A 16,530-nucleotide genomic window follows, 5' to 3' on the forward strand; every position below is an offset into this window, starting at 1 on the left:
ATGATATATTTTTTAGGGAAACATTTTATTATTCTATTTTTTTTTCATTTTGTTATTAATATTTCGCCAGTATTAACTTTATATTGATCTGAGTATAATCTAGTTGAGAAAAATAATATTTTTATTTTTTAAAACTTACGCAAATTTAATGACATTGGAGCTTCAAATTATATTATCTCTCAAGTGACGAAACATATTCTAGTTGAGAGCGATGTTACTTGAGTGTGTTATGTGAGTATTATATGTTATTATTGATTTATTACGCATACTATTTTGTACATATTACATGTTATTATATCAATTTGTATATAAATAAATCCTTTTAGATTAACATAAATTTGTGAACATATATTATTTATGTTAAAAGAAGTTTTATACAAAAAAAAAATTATATTCGCATAATATACAAAAATTATAATCAATCATATCCATAATTATTAGGGTTAAATATGTTTTTTGTCATTTAATTTTTAGTGAAAATTAAAATTAGTTTTTTTTGAAAATCTTAAATTAATTTAGTCTCTCAATGTAAATACGTGAATTTAGTTCTTTTAATCAAATTTTATTAAGTTTATTTGATGTTTCAAATATATTTCATTATAGTATTGTAGTTTGTTTACATTGTTTGACATATTCTTCCATCAATAGTTGAGAAACATGTTTGAAACTTTAAATAAACTTTAAAAATATTAGTTTAAAAGACTAAATCCACATATTTAGAAGGATAAGATGAGTGATTAGATTGGTCCAAAATTTTCAAGAGAAACTAATCCTAATTTTTACTATAAGATAAAGGATAAAAAATATATTTAACCTTAATTATTATTTATATGAGTAGATTTTGCTTCTTATTAAATCTAACAAATAAGTTTCTGGAAAATTCATCGTGTTAATTTAAAAATTAATAAAATGTAGATAAATGATAAATAGAGCTTGTCTAAACAAATGAAAAATTAAAAACATTATCTTGCCAGCTTGTGCTTTTATAATGAGAAGGAGAGATGCTTTGGAAAATAGTATTCATATCCCACCAAACTTATCTGTCATTTAGCTCATTATAATTCGCCATCTTTTTTTTATTAGTTAATGTTCAATACTCTTAGGGTCAGATGTTTAAATGTTTAAGACTTTCAGTTACTATGTACCAACTTTTTTTATTAGTTAATTAATGTTCAAGAGTCTTATCTCAATTGACTCAAAAATTTGTTTAAGACTTTCAATATATAAATTATTATTAATACTATTTACGACATTAAAGATATATTATAATTATTATTATAAAAAAAATACTTATTAACATTGTAATTATTGCTTCTCAGACTAACATCGCACTTAATTAATAGTTAATAATAGTAATAGTAGAAATTGCGTCTCAATATGAGTATTATCTCATTTTATTATTATTTTATTTTATTATCAGTGCTACCAACAACATTGTTATTATATTAAATAATTCATATAAATCGAAATTGTATGATTTAACATTTTAATGAAAATAATTAAATTGATGAAATCGTATGTTGAAGACGACTTTAGTAGAAAAAACAAAATATAATTAATTTAGTATGAAATGGTACTACTTTAATTGTAGGAAAAGTAAAATAAAAGTATAATATAATTTAATTGATACATAAAAAAACTTCACATTACCAATAATGGCTAATACTTTTTCAAAAATTTACATTCCATTTTTGTATTTAATGATTTATTTTTTCATTTTGAACTTTCATAAATTTTTGTTTTATTTTGTTCATGTCATTTATTAACATCATTTAAAAACGGTATTGAAAGGAAAAAAAAAAGATTAATCAATCTGGCGTAAATGTTAGAGTTTGCATCTTTTATTACTTTCAACTTTCATTTCTCAACATTAAAATTAAGATAGGATGTGTGTAGAGCTCACACATTTTTTTTTCTTTTAAGTTGTTTTGTTGGAAGGAAAATTTTAATCAACTTTATACAAATCATACTATTTCCTTTTAGTTAAGGTTTGAAACTTTTGTTTATTTTTTTTAGGGTATAGAGGTGAAACGTTTACTTAATAATTTCCAAGCTTTTCACGTCTTCTCTCATGTTGTTTGTTTGGTATAAATGTTCGTCAATCGATCGGGTGGTACTTGTTAAAGGTACTTTGATGCTAAATTAGCGAAGGATCAATCGGTCAAAGTAATAAATGTTGTAATTAATGCAAGACAAAAGTTTCAACAATCATACTTTTTACTTGTATTCATAATTTTTTCCATGGACTTGTGATTAGGGTCACCCTAATTATGGCCCAATTGCTTTCATTCCTAATTATTAACCTATTTACGTTAATGAGATGATCAGGTGATTAACGCGAATGCCGATAAACTAGGCATGTCGGACGACTTGACACATTATTTGTATAAAGAACTAGGATGAAATTTTGTGGGCAGTCCAACTGAGGACACTAGGCGAGACCGCTCGGCATGTTCGAGCGACGCCTGATCACATCTCTGGAAATTTTTTTCGAAGTAATCTCAAATGACCGGTGACTAAGAGTTTGATCACATATATGAAAATCTTTTTCGAAGTAATCTAACACGACTGGTAGCTAAGCATTTGATCACATATCTAAAGAACGTCTTTTAAGTAATCTCACATAATCGGTGGCTGAGCTCTTGATCACCTCTCTGAAAATCTTTGAAGTAATCTTACACGACCGATAATCAACTCAACAGAGCGGCCCATACGATAAACTTTCAATATTTCTCATTTGAAGGCGAAACCAAATAAAATGTTACACAAATACCATAAAGTCAGAGGCGGATCTCTTTGGGGCAGGGAGGGCCCTAGCCCCCAAATATATATATATATATATATATATATATATATATATATATATATATATATATATATATATATATATATATATATATATATTATAAAAATATATTTGAAATTTATTAAAGTTTTAAAATTTTTTAAATTATAGACAATATATATTAGAAATTAATAAAAATTAAATTTTTTATTTCTTTTATTTAAACATAACATTTAATGTAAATACATAATAAAATATAAAATTAAATATAATAAAAAATAAAAATATTCAGGTTTAATTTTTCTTTTGATCCCTACTTTTATTTAAAAATTGACATTAGAATCAGATTAATTATACTAACAAAACAAATCATCCATATTAAGAGTCTCAATTTTAATGAAAAGATCATTGATCTGTTTTGAGAAATTTAACGAAATTTATCGTAAAAGACCAAATTACATCAATTTTTCAAAAATCGTGACCAAATTGAGATTAAAAAAAAATTGGAGGACCAACTTAACATTTTTAAACGAAAGCATGAATCAAAGGAGTAATTAAACCAAATATTTATTAACATAATTTTATTTTCCTTTTCATTGTCTTTTTAGTTTTTCACAAATTGTAATAATCTCTCACTCTCATATGTTTTCTTTTTGTTTTTAAAGAAAAAAAAAGTTAGGCATAAACTCATTATATTTCTCATTTATCCTCTTCCTTTCCATTCTCTTGTCTTAGTATATTTATTTTCTTTATAAATATAGAAAAAATAATAATGTATTATGTATTAATAATACTGAATATATTTTTCTTTTAATAATTACGTGTCTTAATTTTTTATTAGATTATGATCAATTATTTTTTAGTATTATTTACAAAGAAGATATATATTGATAAAGGATGGAAGAATAAATTAATCATTTAAGAGTGATGAAAAAGAAATTATTGACTAAAACAAGATAGATTCTACATCTTCACACATATTTTGAAGCATTATACTAATGATAAAAAATGTTCAGTTAGAGAAATCATTTTTTGAAGCATTATACTAATGATTGAATCTAATGATTTCAAAATCATATTACTTTGACCCCTCCAACTTTTTTGGTTAAGATCCGCCACTGCATAAAGTGATCTATATCCATCTTTTAGAAACTTTAACATTAAATATAAAAAAGACTTAAATAAGTAGGAATACAAATCCTAAATGAAAATTGATTATTTTTGAAATAAATTTAAAAAATATATATTATCGCGTATTCGAAGTATTTTTACTTTGAAGACCGAGACTCTATCACAGTTTTATCTTTAAAGAAAGAAAAGAATATTTACACTATGTTTAACCTTAATTTTTAAACAATATGAGACTATTAAACGTAAATAACAAATATTAAAATAAAAATAAAAAAAATTATTAAGATAAAGGACAAAAACATAAAAGTTTTATTAGAAAACCAAAATACACGTGTTAGCGATAGTTATTACTTGATGAACAACTTTATTGAACAGATGTAACCAGACAGTAGAAAGCAAAACCAAGATAACTTTACGGAGGAACAAAGAAAAACAAATACCGAGAACCACATTAAAAATTTTCCAAAGTTTACAAGAGACCAAAATGTTATTTAATCATATTTTTTGAAAACAGTTATTATAAAAGTCAATATATCCATTGTACATAATGACATGTTTGCTACTAGATTTTGCATTAAACTGTTTTACTCTATGTTCTCGTTCTTTTATTCTTTTAAATGTGAGAAAATCATTGATAATTGAAGTTGTTCTGTGATAAAGTTTAAATGGTGCACACACACACGCAGTTCTCCATCTAATAAGCATTAATCAGAATCCAGGAACTAAAATTGCAGTCAAATTATTTATTGCTCATGGTATTAAACCACCTTTGTGAAGTGAAGAGACTCTCATTATATCATATTGCAAATACATCATACTGTGAATGCAATTAATTTACGATAATATATATATATATATATGCACAAATTTTATTTTAATAAATCTGTTTTATAAGGTTGAATTATATTATAAAATTCACTTTTTTACTATGATATTAAATTTATGGTTGAGCTATTTAAATTTGTTGTTTATTGAATTTATTGTGTCATCTATTATTGAGAAACTTATTATTTGTTGAACTTATCGTACCATCCATTATTAGACCACTTATTAATATTTTAATTATGTATATGTTTCGACATAAAAGTATGTTAAAGATTCTATATCGACTAAGGTTAAAATAAATTTATAGTATGAGTGGATGCAAACCTTACCTTAAGAGTATTAGAAAAAAGGCAATGAAGATAGAATAAGAAAAAAGTGATTAACCGTTTATGCGTTTAGAGATGAGAATGAGAACGTTAACGTGAAAGTAAAGATGTTGAGTGGTTGTATTAAAATGCCCTAAGAAGCACGAAGACGTCACTGAGGAGGAGAAGAAGTGGACAAAAAATAATTGAAAGGGAAACAAAAGAAAGAGTTCCAAATCAGTACGCATGATAACATCTTTTTGGGACCTTTATTAACCTATTCACTTCATATCATTGACGTGTATATGGACTACAATGGTGTGAGGATTCAATTTTATGGGTGCTTTCCACTAAACAAGCACTCAATAAATTGCACGTAATTTTTATGAGACAATTAAACACCAAAATGAATCCCCAAATAAAAGTTATTGGCTTACTTCTAAATAGTGCAAATGTCTAAAGTGGTGGTGTCAATAATTTAGGGCAAAAGTTGCCACCTCTTTCCTTCAAATTGAACATACATTATTTGTTGCCTACCAAATCAATGCCTAAGATAAGTAAGGAACAAGACCACCTATTCAAACTAGGTAATCCATCTTGACCAACTTTTGGTCAATTATATGAAAAATATGGAATAGATTCCTTAACACCAATGAATATTATAGGATCTAACTTACATAATATTATCAACATCAATATATTACATTAAGATTTTATAAATTAGAAATGCTATTTAACGTTTTAGAAATGTTTTAATTAATGTTCATAAATAGGTAGTACTAATTTTTTTTAGAATTTCACTCTATAGTTTTTTGTTTTTAATTTCACTAAAGTTAATTTGTTTTTTGAAATAATCAATTATATATTTAAAGTGAATTACTAAATTATCTTATATTTAAATTAAAAAACGATCTGTTAACAAATTATCAAATATTACGTATTTAATTAAATGATCGTGGTGTAATTGATTTTGTTATGTATTTTAGAAAATTAGGTATGTCTATGGTTATGTTTAGAAAAATAAAATTATTCCTAAAAAACTTGAAATCACTCGTTTTAACTCTTACAAAATGTATGAATTTTAATTTTAGTTTTTAATATTCAATATAAGGTGGATTAAATAATATCTATTTTATTAATTTCTAATAATTTTATAAAACATATGTTTAAACAATAGCGTACATATATGCTACTAAGAGTCATATATATGATGCCACAACTTGGTAATTTTAATTAACAAAACACTCGACGATTATAATGAACTTGAACAACACCGTTTTCGAATTTCTTTTATTTGAAAACAAAATCTTTAATTTGATCTTTCGAAATTGTGCACCCGTATTACTATTAATGTTATATTATCACCGAACTGTTTAATCTCTTTAAATAGCTATTTTAAAACTTGAAATAATTATATCATATTTAAACAAAATCTTTAATTGATTTTTCAAAATATTATACGCAATTTTATTAACTATCAAAAGCATTAATAACCAAAATAATCATTTAAAACTGATCAAAACCATGATACTTCAGCATTAGTTGTGCATTTTCTCTTTCTCATAATACTGCCAATTGTGCAACTTTAATAGTCTTCCACTAAAAATAAAAAGACTTGAAATGTCTAATTTCGATGAATGACATCAACATCATAGCATGAATGAACCACTATAATGTGTTTGTAACTTGATAATGAAGCATGCTGAAAATGTTGGATCCTATGTTGATCCTTAATCATATATATAAAAAACGTAAATTATTTTTAAACTTTTCTATTAAATAAATATTAATATTAGCATATGTGAGATCCTATAAATTATAATAATTAAGAAAATATAGAATTATTGTAAAATGAGTGTATGTAGGGTTGGAAGTGAAACCTATAAATATACATACTAAATGAGTAAGTGTTACCTTTAGTAAGAAAGTATGTGATATAAGAAGACACTTTAAAGATTTATTTACTAAATCCAGGTAAGAGAAAAGTATTTGTCTGTATGCATTTCAAAGTTGGGGTTTAATAGATATTTTCAATTAATTGTTTAAAGTTAAAAAATTGAGATGTTATGAAATTCCATGATTATTTGGGTGCATGGTTCAAAATGTAGTTTTGTGAAGGTGAGCATGTTTTTGTTATTTGTGAATGTATGTTTACTATTGGTTTCACTATAGTTGAGGAGTTTGTCCTATAAGGGTGATGTGTTCACTATTAGGTAGAGAGGCTGCCTTTTGAGGGCATTTTGTTCCACGAAGATGTTTCTTTAAGGGGTTGTTTATACATAATATAACTTTATTATATTTTTTGACCCATTAATTTTATATGATTGTGAACTCACCTATAGTGGGTACAATTGTATGAAATCCTGTGTGGATGAGATAATTTAATTATCTTAATAATTAATTTTAAATTACATTAATGTCAATCATGCTTGTATTTTATTTCTTGATATAATGATATAATGTACTTTGAATTTTATCTTATGTCAATTATTTGTCTTGTACCCTATCGATATTTGATTTCTTCATGACATGAATTGTGCATTATATTTTATTTCTTAATTACATTTCTTGTTTATTATGATTCGGGACCATTAGGTGGGTTCACAGTAGATCAGAAATTTAGTATTATAGATATGCATGTTTGACTATGTCATGTGTATTCAGAAACATTAAATTGCATTGCACAATAATTATGCATATTAAATGTTTCTTTATAATTTTGATGTCGGTTTCTTTGCCTATGCTATTAACTTAGGTCAAAACTTTGAATGGAACAAATTTTGAGAATGAGAAAGAAACTTGGTCCTTTTAACAATATTCAAGTTTATTTGATGTTTCAAATGCATTTCATGGTAACATTTGAGTTGTTTACCATGTTTGATACATTTTCAGTTAAATGTTAATTGAAAAACGCGTTTAAAACGTTAAATTAAATTAGCAAAATTTAGTTAAAAGGATTAAATCTATACAGTTCTAAAATTGGGGGACTAAATTGGGTCAAAGTTTTAAAAATGAACTAATTCCAATTTTCACTCAAAGTTAAGGGACCAAAAACAAATTTAACCTCATCTCTTTGCTCCTCGTGGGTGTTGCACCTGTTCAAAAGGTGACAAAATCTCTAAATCTCAATCTCCTCAAAATGATAGATAATGATATAATTGAAATGGAAAAAGTTTCATATGCTTCCACTATTGATAGTTTAATGTATGTTTAAGTTTGTAGACGTCCTAATTGTTTTTGTTGTAAGTTGTAGGGAGATAGTTGAGCGGCCAATTTTGGGTGATTGAAAAGTCATTAAAAAAGTATTTAGATAATTGCAGGGAACTAAGGATCACATGTTGACCTATAAGAAGTCTGATTAATTTCATGTCGTTGGTTATTTTGATTTTGATTTTGCTGGTTATCCCGACGACCACAAATCTACTTCCAACTTTGGTTTTATGATGGCAGAAGAAGCTATTTCTTAGAAGAGTGTTAAACAAACTCTTACTGGTACTCCTGCCATGGAGGAAGTTGCTTGTTATGAAGCACTTGTCAAGCTATGTGGCTTAAAATTTGATTTCGAACTTTCAAATTGTTGAAAGTATTTCTAAGTCACTTGTAATATATTATGACAATACTATGTTGTACATTTTTCTCAAAACAACATAAGTTCTACTTGCTCAAAGTATTTTTGATATAATTTTTTTGTTTGTTAGAGAGAAAGTTTTGGTTTTTCAGACTTAGATTGAGTATACTACTATAGTAAATATGTTAGCAGATGTACTAACTAAAGACTTAGTTAATGGAGTTTTTCAAAATCATGTAACTCATATGAGTGTGGTTAAGTCTTTTGATGTATTGAGTTAGTGGGAGTTTGAGATTTACACTTTATATCATTATGATTTTCATGAGATGTAAATTTATCAATAACATTAGTTTCATTACATCTCTTTCAGCATATAAAATGTTTGAACCATTTTGGGATAACTTATTTATTATGTTTGCTTTTATTTTATTTTATTTATTATCCATTATTTATAAAATCTAAACATATGATATGTATCTGTAATCCCTATCACGTATTATCTTTGTAATTTATATTTATATTTCTTAATTGATATTTGTACTTATGTTACAATTGATTATATATATATATATATATATATATATATATATATATATATATATATATATATATATATATATATGTTTTATTTATGTTCCCGCTTTATTTTATTTTATACTTTTTGTTTTCCTTCTTAACCTATAATTAGTTCTTCTCGTTAATCCTAATGATAACAGCATGCTATAATAGTCTTCTCACATAACTCACTAATATATTATCAACTCAATATTATCGATGTCATGAAAAATTAAAATAAAAGATAGTGTATCTGTTAGAAGTAAATAAAAAATGTTTTTGTAAAATAAAAAGTAATTTCACTTCTGAAACTAAAATTATAATAAATTAGTTGTAACAAATGCAAATAATAATAATAATAATAATAATAATAATAATAATAATAATGTATCCCTAGTTAGTGAAATAAAAAATAAATTTTCGAAACATATTGCATGTGTCACATTACGATATGATTTAGTAACTCTACTAATTTGTTTGAGAAACTGCTAAATCTTTCACTTTTATTTCAATAAAAGTTTAACTTGCAAAACATCACTACAAAACTAAAATGCTCCAATATTATTGCATTTTAAATTTCACATATTATTTACAGTGCTCAAGAAATCACTTTTAATTTAATATAATTTACCAATTTTTTTTAATTTTATTTAACTATAATAATATTTATTATTATAAAATATTAGTAACAGATATATACATTTTTTATTTTATGTAAAAGATGTTTGTAATTATTTCATTAATATTAATTTGTAATCCTAAAAATATCAAAATAAACTAAGATAGATCGATTAAAAGAAAACCATAAATAGGTCAAAGTTAGGCAACGAAAATGTTAAAAAAAAAAAATCTTAGTTGACAAAAAAAACTTTAAAATATATGCAGATAATCTTTCTCTTTTTAGAATTAAAAAATAAGGATATTAAATGAATATTGATATTACTGAACCATTCTAGTCTGATGAGAGGTCTTTATATTAACTTGATATATGTATAAATAATACTCACTTTTTAAAATTAAATATAAAGATTATCGTATACTTATTTTTATTTTAAATCATTAAAATAGTTTTAATTTATTAAGTAACTTAAGAAATGTATATTAACTTTAATTTAGTTATTTAATTTTTAATTTATCTTATTAAATAATTTTACTAACGTATATTAATTTCATTTTACCTATTATTCTTTGAATTGATTAATTTCCATATACTAAAGGCATAGTAAAACTGTTCAAATAACACAGTAAAATAAATAATAGTCATTTCGAAAATACTTACACTATTATTCAGAAAAACATTGAACTAAAATACTCCTTTACAAGGAAATATAATATAAAAAATATTGTATATAATTCATTTATTTACTTTGTATTTGTTAAACTTATATACCAGCTTTTCTGAATTTACTTGTAGTTTTGTAGTTTTCTTTTTCTTATCTGAAAACTGTCACTTTATTCATGCTGACTTCTATTTCTGTCCTCCGTATCCATGATCAGTACTGGGAAAACCAGATGATGCCGCCTTCCCATTCAATTAAAAACAAAAACCAAACAACAGATATAAAAGGATTCAGACAAATTAAGCAAAATGTAGCTAAATATAAGTATCAAATAATAAGGTCTCAATTGAAACCGAGTTTAGATGGGTTTGTATGCATTTTCGGAGACGAAACTTTATTAAAATGCATATTTAAACCGTACGAGACTCGGGGAACTGATGAAACACATAAACTGGCAAATATGACATTTACGCACTCAACGAAGCTCCAGAGTTCTTCCTGCATTCTGCCAGCATATCCATGTAAAACTGGCACTTGCTAATGTCGTTTCCATAGCTGTTTATGCACTGCAGTCAAATGTACACGAACAAAATCAACTCATGTAATATTTAACTCAACTACCAAATTCATGTAGACAGTGAATCAAAATTAATTCTTAAACAGAACTCAAAATAGCATATACACAAATTGGGTGCCCAGGGTCAGTGAAAAATAACATGATGACAAACATAAGTAGTGGAGGTATTGTTTTCACGAAGGCTCGGAATCACCAAAAAAATTTATCAGGAAGCAAAATAAGGACAAGAGTTCATAAATGAATGGGATTTAAGGAAACGCAATCAATTGGATAATTACAAGAATAGTACTTTTTATAAAAAATCATCAGCTATATATGGTATGTCTATCATAACCTCCACATCTTTCTAAGCTCATATATACTGGTATGAGTATCATAAATGGCACACGTGATTGTACAAAACTATACATTGGTACAACTAATGAAGTGTTAACTAGCATATTAATATACCAAAACATAATTCAACAATTAAGAATAAAAACGAGGCAAACAACATACATCTTGGAATGCCTTTGTATGGATATTGCATGCATCGCTTCCAAACGAATTTGCAGCGGGTGTGGGTGCAGCAGCAGCCTCACTGACAACTGTTTCATGTTGAATGGTACGAGGACCCATAACTGCATCCACAGCTCTGTGTGCTACTGCACTTCCGGTGCCAAATGCCATGCCTGAAAAGTTAATAGACAGAGGAATCAAAACCAGATGCGTGGGATTTAATCTTTGATTGATAGGATTACCAGGTAAATAACCTTCGGCTTCCTTCACATACCTTGAGCAATGGTTGAGCCAATGCCGCTAAGCATACCACCACCACCACTCGGAGCAGGGGCTGGAGGAGGAGCATTGTGAACTGAATCATGACATCAGTGCATTGTATTTTAGAGAAAAGTAGTGTGTCCAACAATTTCTAGTTGGAAAACTAAAATTGGTAAATCATCCATTTATAGTATTCATACAAACCTGGCTGAGGTGCAGGGCGAGGTGCTGCACGAGGTGCAGGACGGGCAGATCTTCCTAAATTAAAAAATTAAAAAATAAAGTCATATAAGAAGAATTCAAGATTACCGTGCAGAATAAAGATGACCCAACCATTAGTTCACCCAAAATAAACATATTACCATATGAACCATGTTACAAAAATTAGTTTAGCATACAAAACTCTAAATAGAATATCTATCTTGAATAAAAAATATTTCAGTATGAACTCAAGTGATATAACGCCTTCATCCTTAATTTCCTATTCTTACTTTCCTTCTGAAGTGCACAAGATCTCATGATTTTTCATGAATTTGAATAGGTGGCAACTTGGCAAGTATTTTGCAGAAACTGATCCAATCAAGAAACCTTTGGATCAGCTTTAAGAGTTTTTCTTTAACTTGACTAATCCAAAATCAAATGTGAAGGTTAGTTCAGGCTTATGCTATAATGCATCACTCAGTCCAAACACATGTATCAGCCAATAACCATAAAGTATTTATTAATTAAACAAAAGTCCCAATTCAACCATTGCAGAGAAAGATAGTTAAGAAAATGAAGGTCCACGGCTCACAAATTTGGATTCTCCGCTAGATTTTACGGTGTTGTTTTTCTGTTGGATTCTACTGTGTTGTTTCTCTGTTATGTTTTTAAAATACATAAATAGACCCTACTTTTGAAATTTTAACATATATTAAAAGAAAATTAAAGTACCATCACAATGTATTTTTAATGTTCAGCAGATGACAGCACAAAAATTTCAATAGAGAATCTGGACCCACGGTTCACTCACTATAACTTCTAGAACAAAATCTCAACACTATATGGTTGATGCATCAGTCCACTAGCAAGAGAAATTACGCCCCAGTCTGTTTGCAATTACTACCTTAGCCGAAATCTACAATAGATGTGATTTCCACACTCAGCAACCACAATCTTTGTTTGGCTGACTTTCCCTCAGGTATGTATTGCCAGAATCATAAATATGTTTAAACTCATTCTATTTCTGGCAACCCAACATGCAACTCTAGCAACAAAATGATAATACATCATATATAGTTGGTCTTTGATATTTAAAAACTAGTGGGTTACACACTGGCTGTAACTATTCGGATACTTCCAAATTGAGGTTCAGCATTATTTTCACTAAACACCCTTATACAAGATAGTTGATCTTTTAAGATATGCAGATATTGAAAAGAAATAAAAAATAAACAAATATTTAAGAGTACTGATAGTTGAATATGGGTAGGTTAGCGTGCCAACAAAGCTTTGCAAATCTAACATTTTGAGAGCTATCCCGGCCTATAGCCTTAGGTAGCTCACAAATAGACCTAGATCACAATTCGTACCAGGCTAAAATACAGTACTTACCCTCGCACAACAATAAGCACATACAAAAACTGACCACAAACATCATCAGAAATTAAAAAAACCATATATAATTATGAATAGAAAAGATTTGAAAGGCAAAAACAAATCCCAGAAACACCGTCAACAATTTCCCAAGATTTAGGAGAGAAGTAAATAAATATAAAATCAATCAATCTAACTTGGTTTCATCTAAGTAGTGCTAATGAATAAATTCATTTCATTTGATTTAATCTTGCTTGAGCCAATAAATTTAAAGGCCAAAATATGAAGGATAGGTAAGTTTGTGAATAGGAGTTAGTATTTAAAAGTTGGTACCATCTCACAAAAGCGGGTTCATGTTCCTGCCTATTGATGTTTCATTTAATAATTGTCATCATTGTCACAGAAAGAGAGGAAGACTAAAACCGAGAAAGCGAAACAAATTTCAGAAGAACTTCTAACGAGGTCTCGTCGGAGACTTATTTTTTCTGGCTTCTACCAAGATCTCAATGCTTATTATTGTTTTCTAAGTTGGAAAGCCACCAACTACCAAAATAACCATAAATAATAGAGAGAGCATGTTTCGTGAATCAAAAATATGTTCATGGAAAGGAAAAAAAAAATAGAAACAATGAGAAATTTATGACAATCCCAAAAGGGGGAAAATAAACCCTAGAAAGCATCGAACGCGATAAAAATAACACAGAACAGATAGATGTCATGAAAATTGAAGAAATTGAATAGAGAATTGAGATAGAAGATCTTACCACCAGAACTACGGCGAGCCATGGTTGAAATTAGGACAAAGAAAGATTCAAAGCTATAGAAACAGAGGGGCGAAAAACACAGTTTATTGCAAATACGGTTTATGAGGCGTGAATGACCTATTTAAACCCTAAATCCTTTGAAACAGTCGGTGGGAACGTGTCTCCTTTGCATTGGCTGTCTATTTGCCTGGTTGGAACAATCTAGAATTTTTGGAACAGTCCAGAATTGAAAGAGTAAACCATATAAATTACATATTTAAATACATATTTCATTCTTATTTTTGTTTATTTTTATTATGTTTATTTAATTTGATTATCATTTTTGTGTTGTATTTGGTTAGATCTTTATTTTTGTTAAATTTTAATTAATTTGATTTTTTTATTAACTGTGTTAAAATATTAAAAAATGTATGTCAGCTTCTTATTTTTTTTATGTTTTTAAATTTTTTTTATTTTTTTAATTTCAAATAAATTATTTATGTGTTAAGTGTGTCACGTATCAATATAAATATCGTATCAATTTGAGATTGTATTATTTTTTTATATTTAATTTAGTCTTTATACTCATTATCTATGTTCAATTTAATTTCAAATTTTATTAAAATAAAACAATTTTGTCTCTTCCAATTTAAAACTAAATTTTACTTTTTATAAATATTATATATTTATTTTTCAAATTGACATCATTATTAAAATATAATTATTAAATATTTTGAAAAAATATATTAACATTTGTAAAATTGATAATTAAATCTAATTGAAAAAATAATTATTAAAATTTAGTTATTTAAAATCATTTTAAATCGAATAATAGAAATTAAAAAATTCAAACAAATTACTCCCTATGTAACTAAATAACCGTATTTTGTAATATGTATTAATTAAAACTGAGTTCAGATGGGTTTGCATCCATGTTTAGAAGCTTTATTAAAAGAAAAATAATTTTTTTATTATTATATTTTTACAACTTTCTTTTATAATTTTAGGTGTTATTTTATAAGTTATTTTTTCTTTTCATTTTAATATTTTAAAATCACTTAAAAAATAATACTTCCTGATATAAAAAAAAAAATTATCAAAATTTAGTAGTTAAAATATCATTATACTTATTAAAATGCATAATAAGCCATAGGAAACTCAAGCTACTCATCAAATTCATCAAATAACAAGGTATCAATTGAAACTGAGGTTAGATGGGATTGTATGCATCGTGGGACTAAAACAAAACCTAAAACCTTTAGTACGATACTCAGGGTACTCATCAAACACATAAACGACATTTATGCACTTAATGAAGCTCAAGAGTTCTTCCTGCATTCTGCTACCATATATCCATGTAAAACTGGCACTTGCTAATGTCGTCTCCATAGCTGTTTAGAAACTGCAGTGAAATGTACATGAGCAAGATCAACTAAAAAATTGAAGAATTAAAAACAAAAGCGAGGTAAACAATTAATCTTGGAATGCCTTTGTGTGCACATTGCAGGAATCGCTTCCAAAAGTATTTGCAGTGTGTAACTTACAGCAGCAACCTCACTCACAACTTTTTCATGTTGAATGGTGCGAGGACCAAAACCTGCAATGCCACTAAGAATAGATCCACCACCACTCTGAACAGGGGCTGGATTATCACGACGTGGTGCAGGTCGAGGTGCTGCACGAGCGAGGTGTTGCACGAGGAGCACCATGGCCTGATCTTCCCACATTAAGAAATGAAATAATAAATTCACATAAGAACAATTCAAGATTACATTATAAAATATTTATTAAATAAACAGAAAGTCGTAATTCAACCATAGCAGAGAAAGATAGATAAAATAGTGACCGTAACTTGTAGATTAAAACTCTCACCACTGAATGGTTGATGCATCTATATGGCTTTTTTTTGTATTTGAGAGTTTTTTAAAAAAAAAAATTGTAAAATAGGGTTTATTTTTTCTAAATTTGGTCAAGTCGTGTTACGGGTAAAGTCATCTTCATTTTGCTTTTTTTTTTCTTTAAAAGTAATGTAGTTGTTTTCGAGAACGACTTCTCTTTAATGCGACGACTTTACTTTTTCTTTTTTTTTAACTTTTCAGTTTTAATTTTTTTTAATTTTTTTTAAAAATTTTTTACTTTTCATTATTTTCTTTTTTAAATATTTTAGATTTTTTTTTTAATTTAACAGTTTTATTATTTTTTTAATTTTTCAGTTTTAATTTTTTTTTTAATTTTTCAGTTTTCGTTATTTGTCTTTTTTTAAAAATTGATCAGTTATCGATATTTTTTGAATTTATAATTATTTTTTTACAAATTTTGTTAATTATAGAAATTATATTGATTGTATTTGTAATTATTTTTATTCGTACAATAAATTAACTTAATAAAATAGATTAGATAATATAAAATTACATAATAAAAATAAAC

At 26.7% G+C, this 16,530-nt stretch overlaps 1 protein-coding gene across 1 annotated transcript; it reads right to left on the reverse strand.

Annotated features, from left to right (window-relative positions):
* Positions 1–10,669: 10,669 nt before the first annotated feature.
* LOC114179911 (hemiasterlin resistant protein 1-like) lies at positions 10,670–14,323 on the reverse strand. Its single transcript, XM_028066413.1, has 5 exons — positions 14,125–14,323; positions 11,990–12,043; positions 11,799–11,879; positions 11,525–11,697; positions 10,670–11,015 (listed from the first exon to the last, which is right to left on the reverse strand). Exons 1-5 carry the CDS (start codon positions 14,144–14,146, stop codon positions 10,917–10,919), a joined length of 429 nt encoding a protein of 142 aa, XP_027922214.1. The 5' UTR covers positions 14,147–14,323; the 3' UTR covers positions 10,670–10,916.
* Between the last annotated feature and the right edge of the window lie 2,207 nt (positions 14,324–16,530).

The sequence above is a fragment of the Vigna unguiculata genome, chromosome 3, assembly GCF_004118075.2.
Source record: "Vigna unguiculata cultivar IT97K-499-35 chromosome 3, ASM411807v1, whole genome shotgun sequence".
Classification (NCBI taxonomy): Eukaryota; Viridiplantae; Streptophyta; class Magnoliopsida; order Fabales; family Fabaceae; genus Vigna; species Vigna unguiculata.

Excerpts from the sequence above, each read along its gene's own strand:
- LOC114179911 (XM_028066413.1), bottom strand. The coding sequence starts at position 14,146 with ATGGCTCGCCGTAGTTCTGGTG. Across the intron at positions 12,044-14,124 it reads GGCTCGCCGTAGTTCTGGTG|GAAGATCTGCCCGTCCTGCA; the intron begins GTAAGATCTTCT and ends TTTTTAATTTAG. Across the intron at positions 11,016-11,524 it reads ATACAAAGGCATTCCAAGAT|TGCATAAACAGCTATGGAAA; the intron begins GTATGTTGTTTG and ends ATTTGACTGCAG.